Genomic DNA, 14,005 nt, shown 5'->3' with positions numbered 1-14,005 from the left:
CCTGTACAATAAATATTCAAATCATGCAGTTCATATCACAAATTTAAAATCCACTGTGATGATTATATTGCGTGCTCCAACATATATAAAAAGTCCACCATAAATATTAAAAAAAAAACTCTATGTGTCTTCTTATCATGCACCACCAAAAAGTGTTCTTCCACCATCGAATAAATTAGATAAACTCACCAGGCACCCTTCTGAGAAACCCGCAGCAAGGAATCACTCCTTCTCTCAAACCTTTCTGCTGAGCCCTTCCTTTGTATCTCATACGGTCATATGAATCAGAAAGAAAAGAAGAAAAGCTCTCATCGCGTAGAACCATAACAAATCTTTATTGAAAAACATTCCATTAAACTCACATTTCTGAGTGTTGCCACTGACACAAGTATATAAGGTACATTCTCGCAATAGGATCGTCTCTGGCCGCTGCTTCGTGCCGCAAACTATGACCCGCCGTGCATAGTGACGTCACATCCAAGTCCCGCACTACGTGTTTCATCATTGGACGTCCTCCAGCAGGGGCATTGCATGATTTGAATATTGCACAGGAGCACTTTAATATTTTTCACACTCATTTGTTTAATATTTTGCACACTCGTTTGTAGAAGCTGCTTATATAAGAGGCGTTCAAGTTACATATTTGTGTTATATATTTGAGCATTAGATGCCATTCATTGCATGATTGCACTTTTTTTGAAGGAAATGATGGTATAAATAGCATGGTATACATAGGGGGGTGCTGTAGTTGATTTTTTTGTGATTTATAGCATTTATTGAGCTGGTGGGTTAGCACTGTTTTTATAAATTCACACACAGTTCTATAACTGACTAAATTTTTTTTTATTACACTGAGCTGACATACGCCAACTAAAATCAAGAAGCTTGGGAAAGTAGACAAATGCCTGGTTTCTCTAAATGCTGTTTTTTATTATTGCTGTCGTGATATAGTATGGCAATATTAAATAAAAAAGTTGAATATTGACCTGGAAGCTTCTTCTCACTTAAGGTCTTCCACAATGGGTTGTAGATAAGTGAATTTAGAATTGAATCACCACACTGTGATAAGTCCAAATAAAACTTTTTGCAGCTTGTTTATAATTTATTCCAAAATGATGGGAAAAATAGTATTTGGACATGAATATCACAATGTGGTGCTTCAATTTAAAATTCACTTAACTATAGTACAAAAAAAAAAAAAAAAAGATCAGCTAAAATGTAAGCTGATCAGTGCAGAAGAAAACAACAAGTAGGTGGGTTTACAGGACGAAGATGGGTTTTGACTTCTGACCTCATTTTGCTGTATAACCATTTATGACCGGTATATATGTTACTGCAGTTTACCAGTGCTGATGTCATCTGCTGGGGTTCTCCATGACACCGGTGTACCCCAGCTATCCCAATGGCCTAGATATATATGGTCTTTGGTTTAGCCCGGACCCTGGCAACATATATAAAAATTGCTGCGCTGCTTCTCCCAAAAACGACTTTAAATAATTAAATAAATGAATGAACTCCATACTACACAAAGGGTTCCTACAAATGTGCATCTGCTATAATTCCCTGTGGGCTGACAATTATATCCCTCCTCCCCAGTGACTAAATCCCAAATAAACCAATTAGTAAATACAAGGTGCTTAGCTTAAACAACAATAGTGCTAAAAATGAAATTGTGTATGAAATTGTGTAAAACAATATATCTAATTATTATTATTTTTAAGTCCCAATAATTGTGCAAACATATAAAAGATAAAACAGTACTGTATCAAGCTTTTGTAAGTTACTTTTGTATTATGTATATCTAGGTTATGAAAATATAATATATCCGTGAGAATCTTCACTTAAAGCCGTAAAATCAGCGCAAAAGACACAATGCAATGTGTCCCTTGTGCTGATGGCTGAAGAATTAGAGATATTCTGTCCCCCAATAAACCCCTTCTCTGCCGCTGTAATCTTCCAGTGCCACTGTCTTACGGGGCCTATTATATGTACTCAACAAGAGTGCCAACTATGTCAGCCCTTTCCAACCCCCTCCTCTATTCAAAGAGTTTTACTATAGCTTCTATGGATGAAACACGATCTTTGAATGGAGGACAAGTGGATAAATTAAAGGCCTCCCTCCTCCATTCATAGATCATTCTATAGATCTAGGCTCATGTATACTAGGAGCCCTAGATGGATGATGACATCCATGGATTTATGTCTTCACACACAGCTCTTGCAAAGAAAACTAGAAAACTTAATATGACAATCAAGTGACCTCTACTTACTTTGCTAAAATGTATGAGATGATGTTTTTTTACTTTTAATCTAGTCTTTTTCATATTAATTGCTTTTATGGTGGCTTTGTTTTTTCATTTATAATTTACATCTGCTTTAAGCTGTCCCCTACTATTGAGGAGCCCTCACTCCTTTCTTAGGGTCCATTTATATTGTTACGTTTTAATGCAATTTTGCAATGTGCTAAAATACATGTCTCAATGTCCCCAGTATAAAAATAGTGTCTTTTCTTATCTAATTTTGAAAAATATGGTAAGTCTATTTTTTCAGGGTTTTTTTAGTGTGTTGGGAAGCTCATAGGAGTCAATGCCAGCACATCAAAATACATATACTGTATATGGCGGCATGTATTAACAGCTTTGGTTAAAGGAAAAGTTTCGCTTTTTACAAAAAATAAATGCACTTTTTTGCAGGTAAACATGCAGGTCTCCTGCAGATCTGTCAGTATATCTGCTTCCCCGTATGGGATGTATGGGCAAGCAGGTATACTGACAGGAAGAATCAATCAACTAACACGGAGCTGTGGAGCGCCATGGTAGTTCATTGAGAACTAAAAGCAGTCGCAAAGGCTGTTGGGACTTGTAGTTCATTCATTCACAGAACTCTGTAAATGAATGATGCAGCCGTCTGGATGTAGCCCCACATGGTTGCACTGTTTTTAAAAATTGATAGCTTGTACAGGGAACTTCTCCAAGTACTTCTGTCGCGAGGGGATCTGGCAGTGGCTGCAGCACTGGGAACATGTTACATGTTCCACCCTTTCCACCCTGAAAACAGGTGGAACATGTAATATGCTCCCAAAGGTGAACTTGTCCTTTAATGCAGTGGTCTCCAAACTGCGGCCCGAGGGCTGGTTGTGGCCCTTTGCTAGCTCTTATCTGGCCCTTAGGGCAGTATTGCTCCCACTGATTTGAGGCACTATTCCTAACACTGACACCAAATGCTGAGGCACTATTCCTCCCACTAATATCAATGATGAGGCACTGTTCCATCCTCACCAGTGATGGGACACATTCCATCTACTGACACCAGTGATGGGACACAGTTCCATCTACTGACACCAGAGATGAAGCAATTTTCCATCCACTGACACCAACAATGGGGCACTATTCCATCCCCGATACCATTGATGGGGCACTATTTCATCTAGTGACACCAATGGTGGGGAACTATTCTATCCACTGACAGCAATGATGAGGCACTATTCCATCCACTGATACCAATGATATCCTAGCATGTACCAATGTACATGATGTCCACCTTCAGTAAAATTACTGTGGGTGGGTCGCCAAGTGGTTAAAACATTAGCATACTATATGACACATTTTTGGCCCCAGCATCCCTTAAATGGGTCTTCCAGCCTGAGGGGCAGGACAGGCTGTTCAATCACATGAACACTGTGACTGGCTAATCCGGAGCCAGTCCTGCCAGCTCTTTATCATTACCAGACACCAGGAGCTAACTATGACATCTCAGTATCTACACTGGGAGTGTGCAGTGAGCGTTTTCCCAGCACAGAAACCTCGGCCATCCATGTATGCATTTATGTGGCATTTGGGCATTAAAGCCCAACCTTTTTGCCACGACACAGATGTCTTACATGGGTGATAACAGGTTAAACCATGTCTAGCTATTTAAGGAGCAGCATGATATAATTTGTTTATCTAGTCCCTAAATGCAAAATTCATGGGTCTAAATGCCAAATATGAGTCCCACAACTACTGTACATTTTATGGTTTCCACCTTTGTTATAAAATTTTATACATTTTACTGGATTCCATTAAACAAAAATACATTAAGGCTCCACCCACATTGTGTGCTATCACTTTCAATGAGCCATATTATTTTGTACAGTAAGCCAGCACATTGTAAGTAAGCCAGGACATACAATTTTCCAGACCATGCCAACTATTTGTTGTGATTCTACAGCATTCCCAGGCCAGATTAGAAATTCATCCTTCCATAGTAGATGACCCTTTCACTTAGCACACAGATTGAAGATGTTACTGAACTCATTTGTCTGATTAGCACAGCAACATACTAGAAGTGTAAGGAATGTCCATCAAAGGGTGATATGGGATGCTATTCAGACTGACTGGCACCTCAATGCACCAGCACGCGTAACATGTGTTGCTGTGCATCACACTGAAGCGGGTGTTACTGCATAAACATGATGTGCACTGCCCTAAGGACGTCACACGAGGTGCATTGATCAGCTAGATCAACACAAGCTCAGAGCTACACAGAAGACTTTTCTATGTGCCCTGTTCACACTGTACAGGTTCATTACAATGCACGGCAGCGCATCTCAACATGTTGTGCGTACATTTAACAGTATTGTTTTTGTTAGCAATAAATTAAAAAACAATATACACTGAGATGTGCGGTTACATTTTTTTTAATAAGCAATGTGCAGAAAGAGGACAAACAGTTGAACAAACACTAATCAACACAGTAGTTCATACTTATATTTGCAGCCCCAGTATTGAGATCTTGCTAGTCTGGCTTTTATAATCTGCAGACAAGAGTGTGGCTACAGAAAAGGATGGCAGTCTGACCCCCCCCCCCCCCCCTCCATCTCCCCCATCCTGCAGGCACTAGGAGATCTCATCATACGATTTCAGATACAGAGGCTTAGCTTGCTTCCTCATCTTGTCTTGTTTGTTCATTTTTTTACTGTGAGACAGTGGCAACCCCATGGGAGGTAGGTGGGTCTAAGAATACAAAAAAATTATATGTTATTCTTTGGAAAAGCACTCAAACATTTTTTTCATAATACTGAAGATGAGGTGACCATGCTTAATAATTTGTAATATTGAAAGTAAAAATCCAGCTGAATTTCTTTACAATTCTGAACAAAGTGGGGACAGATACAGCCCTTGACCATTTTTACTCCCATCAAAAGGTACAGAAAGTGAGGCAAAATCTCTGTATTAGGGTTGATAGAAAAAATACTGACAGACATTCTAAACCTTCCCAAACAATACAAAAAAAAAAAAAATTCTAGAGTAGCTTATATTAAACCAGCATTAAACCCAAAACCAAAAAGTTTAATATGCTGCAGCTTACTAAACATCAGATGTTGTGGCTGCATTAGTTTTCTTTTCTTAGGCTTTTTCCCCTCTGCATTCACCTAGTGATCTGGCCAGTAACACACCTCCTACCTTAGAGTTCCCCCACTCTGGATGAAGGAGCACAGGGACACCTTTGAACAGCAGCACTGTCAGTCTGGGGGAAGGGGAGAGTTAGATGTAGTTGAAGATTTAAAAAGCCAAACAAATTGAAGCCAAACTCCAGCGAATACTTTATAAGGAGTTACAGAAAACAGTTTTTTTCCTTTTGGGATAAAGGTACTACAGCAGCCCTGCTAGTGTTAAAAGGTTTGTCATCTAACAGATGTAACAGATACACTCTGCTAGAGAGCTAGAGAAAGTCTAAGAAAGAAAATGAATGGAGCCTCCACATCTACTGTAAGAAATGGTGAGCTTTAATATAGTAAATGTTTGATTTTGGGTTTAAGACTCAAAAATTAAAAGTTCCCCTGCTAAAATATACTTCCTAACAGCTGATCTCAAATAACAATGTACAGAGATGGTATTTCTTAGAGTTCAGATGGAAGTTCAAAGTTCTCCACAGGTGAAACCTGGTAATGTACACTCTCCGGCCACTTTATTTGGTACACCTTGCTAGTGCCAAGAAAAAATCCCCCACACCACCATCACCAGCGTGAACCGCTGATACAAGGCAGGATGGATCCATGCTTTCATGTTGTTTACACCAAATTCTGACCCTACCATCTGAATGTCACAACAACCGGTCTGCCCATTCTCCTTTCACATAAACACGGCATTTTCATCCACACAACTACAGCTTACTGGATATTTTCTCTTTTTCAGACCATTCTAGACCTTATAGATGGTTATGCGTGAAAATCCCAGATCAGCAGTTTTTGAAATACTCAGACCAGCCAGTCTGGCACCAACAACAGTGCCACGTTTAAAGATACTTAAATCCCCTTTCTTCCCCATTCTGATGCTCAGTTTGAACTTCAGCAATTTGTCTTCACCACATCTAGATGCCTAAATGCATTGAGTTACTGTCATGTGATTGGCTGATTAGCAATTTGTGTTATCAAGTAACTGAACAGGTGGCCGGTGAGTATAGTTTGTTTACTGAACTATTTTAAACCACACATAAAAAGATGACCACTTAGTAGGGTAGGCTATACGATGAAGATCTATCTGTTTTTTACAAACAGTGTACAGGAAGAGAACAAACAGTTGAACAAATAATACACTAATCATCACAACAAGCAAATTCTATCTGATTACAGTGAGCAATTTATTAAAGAAAACAATCATAGTTTAGAAGATAATATGATGTGAGAATATGTATTACCTCTATATTTTATATTATTTCTTAGCTCATCTTTCACTTTGACACTGTGGAAATCAGCCTCCTCCTGGTTCTTCTCCTGTGAGATCCTACATCCACCACACACACATTAACATACATTGGTCTTTTTCCTGTATCCCTTCTCTGGCAAGGGCACACACACAGGTACACAAATATTAGTCTTTCTTCCGTATCCCACAGAAGAAGCCTTATCCCATCAATTTTTCAACTTATCTGCATTAAGGTGTTACTAAACCCACAACAATAAAACTGGCATCGGCCAATGCTGCCACATCCACCTTGTAAAATATAGTGACTGCATAAACAGACTGCCAAATGGCTGCCTTACAAACCGCTAATATTGATGCCCAGTGGTAGAAAGCCCAGGATGCACTTACGTCCCTGCTTGAGTGAGCCATTTCTGTAAATGGTGGTTCTTGGTGCTTGATGGCACTCGCTTGTACAATGGTTTCCCGGATCCAGCATGAGATAATAGTCTCTGCTGCAAGACCCTTGGAAGCATGAACAGAAAGCCTGTCTTATGAAACCCAGCAGTGGCATTCAGGTACACCCCAATTGTGTGTAAGGCCACTTCCTTAGGGTAAACTGGTTTAGGGCAAAGAGATGGAAGCTTAAAGTCCTTGTCTCTTGTATGCAGGACAACTTTATCCTTGCACAACGATAAATATGGAGACTTGCAGGACAATGCCCCCAGTCCCAATACCCTGCATGCCGAACTGAAAGCTAGAAAAGCCACTTTCTGCGACAATGTTAGCAGTGGGATCTCTCTGATGTTCTTGAAAGGCATTTTGAGTCCCAGTCCCACAGCGACAACCAAGAGAACAACACACACACCTGCCTGAATGAAGGTAAGGACAAGTGGCAGCAATGCCAGTGAGCGTTGAAACAAAACCGACAATACTGACAACTGACCCTTAATTGTGCTTAAGGCTAGCTGCTACTCCAGGAGGCAAGCAACTGAAAAAAGGAACACCTCCCTAAAAATTCACACAATGCAATATACGGTCCAGTAGGAATCTCAGCTCCACTGCCCCATTTCTTGTTTCAAAAACCCTTGGCAACAAAGCAATGCCCTATCTCACATGCTCTCAGCACTACCTCCAGTGTTCCTGGATTCTATGATATAGTCTCTGCTAATAATTTAATTACATTTTGGTGTCTCCTTTTCAACCTTCATTGCACCCAGTTCCACTGACATGTTACCCATTTGTTTCAGTATCCTCTTCACCATGTTCTCAGTTTGTGGTGCTGCTGACACAATACCTACCACCATCACTGTCACAGAATTACCTGCTTCAATTGCAGTGGGCCCATTTCTTCCTCTGTAAGGCCTCTGTGTAAAGAGTTCAGCTCCCATGCACTTAGGTTTGTAAAAGGGTTGCCAAATACAGTTTTGTATACATTTCTCCACCTCTGCCATTTACCTGTATGATTTTGACCATATTTTTAGCAATTGTTGTTATTTACAGAAAGATCAGAAACCACCATTTGTGAGTTAAAAGATAAACTGTTCTTAGTGTGGTCATATCCTTCAGTGTCTTCTCCTGCACATAATGCTCACTGTCATTCTCTACTGCACAGGCTGCTCCCTGTCACTCCCACTGCACTCTTCTGCTGCACATACTCCCTGCTGTCATATCCTCCGCACTCCTCTGCTGTCATATCCTCCACACTCCTCTGCTGTCATATCCCCTGCACTCCTCTGCTACACATACTCCCTGCTGTCATATCCCCTGCACTCATCTGCTGCACATACTCCCTGCTGTCATATCATCCACACTCCTCTGCTACACATGCTCCCTGCTGTCCTATCTTCCGCACTCCTCTCCTGCACATACTTCCTGCTGTCTTATCCTCCGCCGCACATACTCCCTGCTGTCCTATCCTCCGCACTCCTCTCCTTGGCATATCCTCTGCACTCTTCTCCTGTACATACTCCCTGCTATCATATCCTCCGCACTCCTCTGCTGCACATACTCCCTGCTGTCATATCCTCCGCACTCCTCTGCTGCACATACTCCCTGCTGTCATATCCTCCGCACTCCTCTTCTGCACACACTCCCTGCTGTCATATCATGTGCACTCCTCTTCTGAACATACTCCCTGCTATCATATCCTCCGCACTCCTCTGCTGCACATACTTCCTGCAGTCATATCCTCCGCACTCCTCTGCTGCACATACTCCCTGCTATCATATCCTCCGCACTCCTCTGCTGCACATACTCCCTGCTGTCATATCCTCCGCACTCCTCTGCTGCACATACTCCCTGCTGTCATATCCTCCGCACTCCTCTGCTGCACATACTCCCTGCTGTCATATCATCTGCACTCTTCTCCTGCACATACTTCCTACTGTCATATCCTCCGCACTCTTCTCCTGCACATACTCCCTATTGTCATATCCTCTGCACTCCTCTTCTGCAAATACTCCCTGTTGTCATATCCCCTGCAGTCTTCTCCTGCATATACTCCCTGCTGTCATATCCTCTGCTGCACATACTCCCTGCTGTCTTATCCTCCACACTCCTCTCCTGCACATACTCCCTGCTGTCATATCCTTTGCAGTCTTCTCATGCACATACTCCCTACTGTCATATCCTCTGCACTCCTCTCCTGCAAATACTCCCTGCTGTCATATCCTCTGTTGCACATACTCCCTGCTGTCATATCCTCCACACTCCTCTCCCGCACATACTCCCTGCTGTCATATCCTCCATACTCTTCTTCTGCACATACTCCCTGCTGTCATATCCTCTGCAATCTTCACCTGCACATGCTGCCTGCTATTTCTTTAGCATTCTCGGTTATAGCCCAAAAATTTCAAGTTCTTTAAGGGGCACACTTTTGCTAGTCATAAGAAAAGTGAATTTCAATGTAGAAACACGTACAGGTCTGGGGTATGGGTTTCCATAATGCAAGCCAATCTCAATCCTTGCATTGCATTCTTCTATGCATTGCTGGATAGTTTCTTTGTGTGTCACCTAAAAAAAAAAGTAATAAAGTCAGCAAACAGGAGATTGCAAAAGAAAAGTAAGCATAAAAGACTCATATTCAAACAAGGTTTAGAGATATAACTTGATTCTGAGACATTAAGTGATATTTATAAGGCCAGTACGAGGGCCTCTAAAAGTTTAAAGGTGCACAAAATAAAAAAAAATATACACAGTGCTTTGCAGCAAATGTCTGCACCAAGACTTCATGTAGCTGGTCATAATTAGTTTTTTTCATTCATATGTGGTGGATTGAGGAATCCTATCCACATGAACATTGTATTCTGACAGTGGGACCCACTGCTGTCAGAATAGTGATCTGCAGCTGAAGTTTCTCATCAACAATAGATTTGTCAGATGTCCTTTTGAGAAATGGTCAACCTCTGCTGAGCAGGAACGGCCACACAATGATCAGAATTTTTCTGGTCCCTGCTGAATCACTTAAACTTTGATGAGTGTATGGCCAGCTTAAGAGGCACTAGTGTGTTGTAGAAAACGTAGATGACTGAGATGATGTAATGACTTTTACATCAAAAATGCAACTTTATTGTATTAGGAATAACTGCTATATGTGCTGCAACCTGAAGAGACTGAAAATTATAGTTAGAACCACAGTACATAGAGGAGCCTTGATGTAGGGCACTGCGGCTTACGCATATATTTGCAAATGTATGCAAACAAAACCCTGTTTTTAACGTGAATTGTTAAGACAGGGTCAGTTTGCTTCTTTTTTTTTTTTTTTGCAAGCTAGCTGGTAAGTGTGCTGGAAATTCTTTGTTTGTGGTGTTAGGAATAAAACAAGATAGTTGTGGGTGGAGGTACTTCACTATTTTCCACACCTTATCCCCAAATACGTTTAAGCGTAAAGAAAAAAAAAAGTATAACAGGATATTGACAAGTGAAACGTCAATACACCAAACAAAAGATATATACATAAAAAATGTATTACAAATATATCTCACTAAAAATCTACTCAATATAAAATATAAGGCAGGTTCCAATATACAAATCTATACATGAACAGTACAGAGTCTTCAAAAGAATGCAGCAATATATAAACAGAAACTTCAAAACTCTTTTCAACATAGCATAAACACAGAACAATCCATCAATCCATGTTCATGCTATGTTGGAAAAAAATGATTTTGATGAGGTGTGCATGATATATTGATGTATCTTTGGAGAACCCTTTACGATATTCTGGTTTGAGACAAATGTATATATATTTATGAAACTACTATTACTTATTTCTTTATTTTATATCGTTCACCTTCCATACACGCATCCTTGAAAAAGAAGATCTTGTTCCAGGAAACGTGTTGATTTACTGCATGTGTAAACACCTATTTAATTTATATGGAATAATGAGATGGCTGTTCAAATAATCATGACTATAGACTATGTTGCTCATCAAAAGATTTGTATGCTGGAACTTGCCTTTTATTTTATATTGAGTATTCCATTTTTAACAAGATATGTTTGTATTACAGCAACATTTTTATACACAGTATACTAACTTTCCATTTCTCAATATCCGCTGTTATAAACACTTTGCGGGATTTAAGAGTGGCATAGGCAAAAAGAACCTGCACCATTCTTCTTTATGGAAAAAATGCAGTAGATACTGCTCCTCATTAACAAAAGAGGCACAGGCTCCTACATTTGCTAGGATTAACAGCTGTGTATACCGTTAGGAAAAGCACTGGCACTTCATGGGACTTTGAGTTTTGGTTTGTTGAACCGATACACTGGATGACAGTATTATTCAAATGTGTATTTTTTGGACATTGTTTGCACATTGTGGGATACTTTGGGCACAAATATTATTTTCACAACTATTATATATATTTTAATGATTTAATAGAATTAGTGCTGTATATTTTGTTTGAGTCTGCCTGTGCAGTGTAATCACTAAATGGGCAGAGAAGAATGTGAGCTATCTGCAGACTATATCAATTGACGCAATCCTTTTGTTAATTAGGAATGGAACCTGCGCCAGTTTCTCTCCCATTCTGAATGAGAAACTGACACAGGTAGCACAGAAACCTGAAAAAGGTCTATCTGCCTAAATAATGTTGAGCATGTCACACTAGATTTCTGCAATATAATAATGGGGACAGAGTGTAATGTGTATGGTGAGCTTAAAGTGGTTCTAAAGGCTCAAGGCTTTTACCTTCATGTATTCTATGCATGTATTCTGTGTGTAAAAGGTGTTCTGCTTGGGGTGTCTTGATTCCAAGAGGGATGACTAATTCTTACAAGGGTTAGGTTTATTTATAAACAGGGATAAAACTACATAATATTTACAAATAAGGAATTGGGTAGGAAGAAGGATTGTGGAAAGGAAAGAGATCTGTAAGCTCCTATACACACATCCTCGCACATTCTCTTCTATTCTCTCATGCCAGGGCCCTTTTTGTCCAGACTTGAGACCCACACCCCCAGTCAGTGGTAATTGCAGTCAGTGATATCTTGAATTAAAGGTCATAAAGCTCCTTCCTGTCCAAAGCTTATTGCATTCCTGTTCAGATGTCCACATAATCTTCCAGCCCAGGAAGTAAACTGTCATTGTAGCCAGAACTGGGCAGTAATCCCCTGCAGGGGGTCATAGTAGTCAGAATGTCTACTCCACTCTTCCCCCTTCAGTAACCACACTGTCCAGGTGTGGGGGCTGGGGTCTTACTATTCAAATGTTAATGAACTTGTGTATTTACCTAGCCCCTGTTGAAGTTGGCTAGCTATGCAAATGTCCATATTTTAGTTCAGGGGTTAAAATTTTGAGTCCAGACCTACTAGCCGGTCACAAAATTTACTTTCCACCAGTTGCCCCACCCAACCTTGCCCAGGAACGCCCCAACCCCCACCCCGCCCCCCAACCATGCCCCCTTAAAGCTTATGAAATTATATTTTTCTTTAGAATAAAGAGTCCAAAATATAAAACTGTACACAGTAATGTATATCCCAGCTCCCCTGTACTCCATTATAGTGATGACATGTATACAGTAATGTATATCCCAGCTCCCCTGTACTCCATTATAGTGATGACATGTATACAGAAATGTATATCCCAGCTCCCCTGTACTCTATTATAGTGATATGACATGTATACAGCAATCATTACTGTATACATGTCATCACTATAATGGAGTACAGGGGAGCTGGGATATACATACTGTATACATGTCATCACTATAATGGAGTACAGGGGAGCTGGGATATACATTACTGTATACATGTCATATCACTATAATGGAGTACAGGGGAGCTGGGATATACATTACTGTATACACGTCATATCACTATAATGGAGTACAGGGGAGCTGGGATATACATTACTGTATACATGTCATATCACTATAATGGAGTACAGGGGAGCTGGGATATACATTACTAAGTAATGTATATCTTAGCTCCCCAGTACTCCATTATAGTGATATAACATGTTGTATACAGTACTTACTCCTAGTCCCTCCGAGTCCCCCGCGGCGGTGGAGATAGTGTCTCCTCTCAGCGTAGGAGAGCGGACCTCTCCTGCACCTGTCCCCTCAGCGGTAGTGCCGCAGAAGCCGGAAAACAGAAGTTGTAAACTGGAACTCGGCTTCACAATGAGTCTTGGAGCGCAGGTGTAGTCGCATCTGTGCTCGCTGCTCGCCCCCCAATCCTTACCGGAGTCCCCTCCGATCTAGCGATGTTCTCGACAGCCTCTGCTGTCTGGGGACTCTTCCTCCTCATTGGCTGAGAAAGCAGCGGGAGCCCATTGGCTTCCACTGCTGTCAATCATAGCCAGTGAGGAGAAAGCGGGGGCGGGGCCAAGCCGTGGCTCCATGTGTCTTTTGGACACGTAGAGTAACGGCTTAGGGACGAGCACGCAGCAGTGAGCGGCTTTCCCCGGAGACACTGCTTGAGGGGGAGGAGCCAGGAGCGCCAGTGGAGACCCGAAAAGAAGAGGATCAGGGTTGCTCTGTGCAAAATCACAGCACAGAGGAAGTAAGTATAGACATGTTTGTTATTTAAAAAAAAAGAAAAAACTTATGTGGATCTAAACTTTATCTGAGCACCACAAAGAGAAAACATTATGTCAGGCTCCGCCCAACTCTAGTGGTCCACGGCACGGGGTTTCCCAGGACGCGGAGTCTAAGTCCCAGTCTGCCTTTTCACCAGGGCCCCTGATGGTGGGGATGGACTTGGTGCAAGACTGAAACCAGGTCGCGTTCCGGGGCACCCCCGGCGGTGGCAGAGGGGTCCCGCTGGGGGTATGTGCCCGGGTTGAGCCTGCTGTGAAGGGGACGACAGATCCCGATCCAAGCGGGATGGATGGG

General features: G+C 41.3%; 1 protein-coding gene across 1 annotated transcript in view; it reads right to left on the bottom strand.

Moving 5' to 3' along the window:
- Positions 1-4,662: 4,662 nt before the first annotated feature.
- The window catches only part of LYRM1 (LYR motif containing 1), a 48,605-nt gene continuing 39,262 nt past the window's right edge, over positions 4,663-14,005 (bottom strand). The window contains exons 3-4 of the mRNA XM_089674782.1: positions 9,585-9,677; positions 4,663-4,994 (exon numbers count right to left, since the gene is read on the bottom strand). Coding sequence (XP_089530908.1) covers positions 4,878-4,994; positions 9,585-9,677 — 210 coding nt within the window. The 3' untranslated portion in view covers positions 4,663-4,877. The remainder of the gene's footprint in view (positions 4,995-9,584; positions 9,678-14,005) is intronic.

This window comes from Staurois parvus, unplaced genomic scaffold (genome assembly GCF_062004578.1).
Source record: "Staurois parvus isolate SC_StPar_1 unplaced genomic scaffold, SC_StPar_1.0 ptg000152l, whole genome shotgun sequence".
NCBI classification, from domain to species: domain Eukaryota; kingdom Metazoa; phylum Chordata; class Amphibia; order Anura; family Ranidae; genus Staurois; species Staurois parvus.
This window is presented reverse-complemented; position numbering and strand designations above follow the sequence as displayed.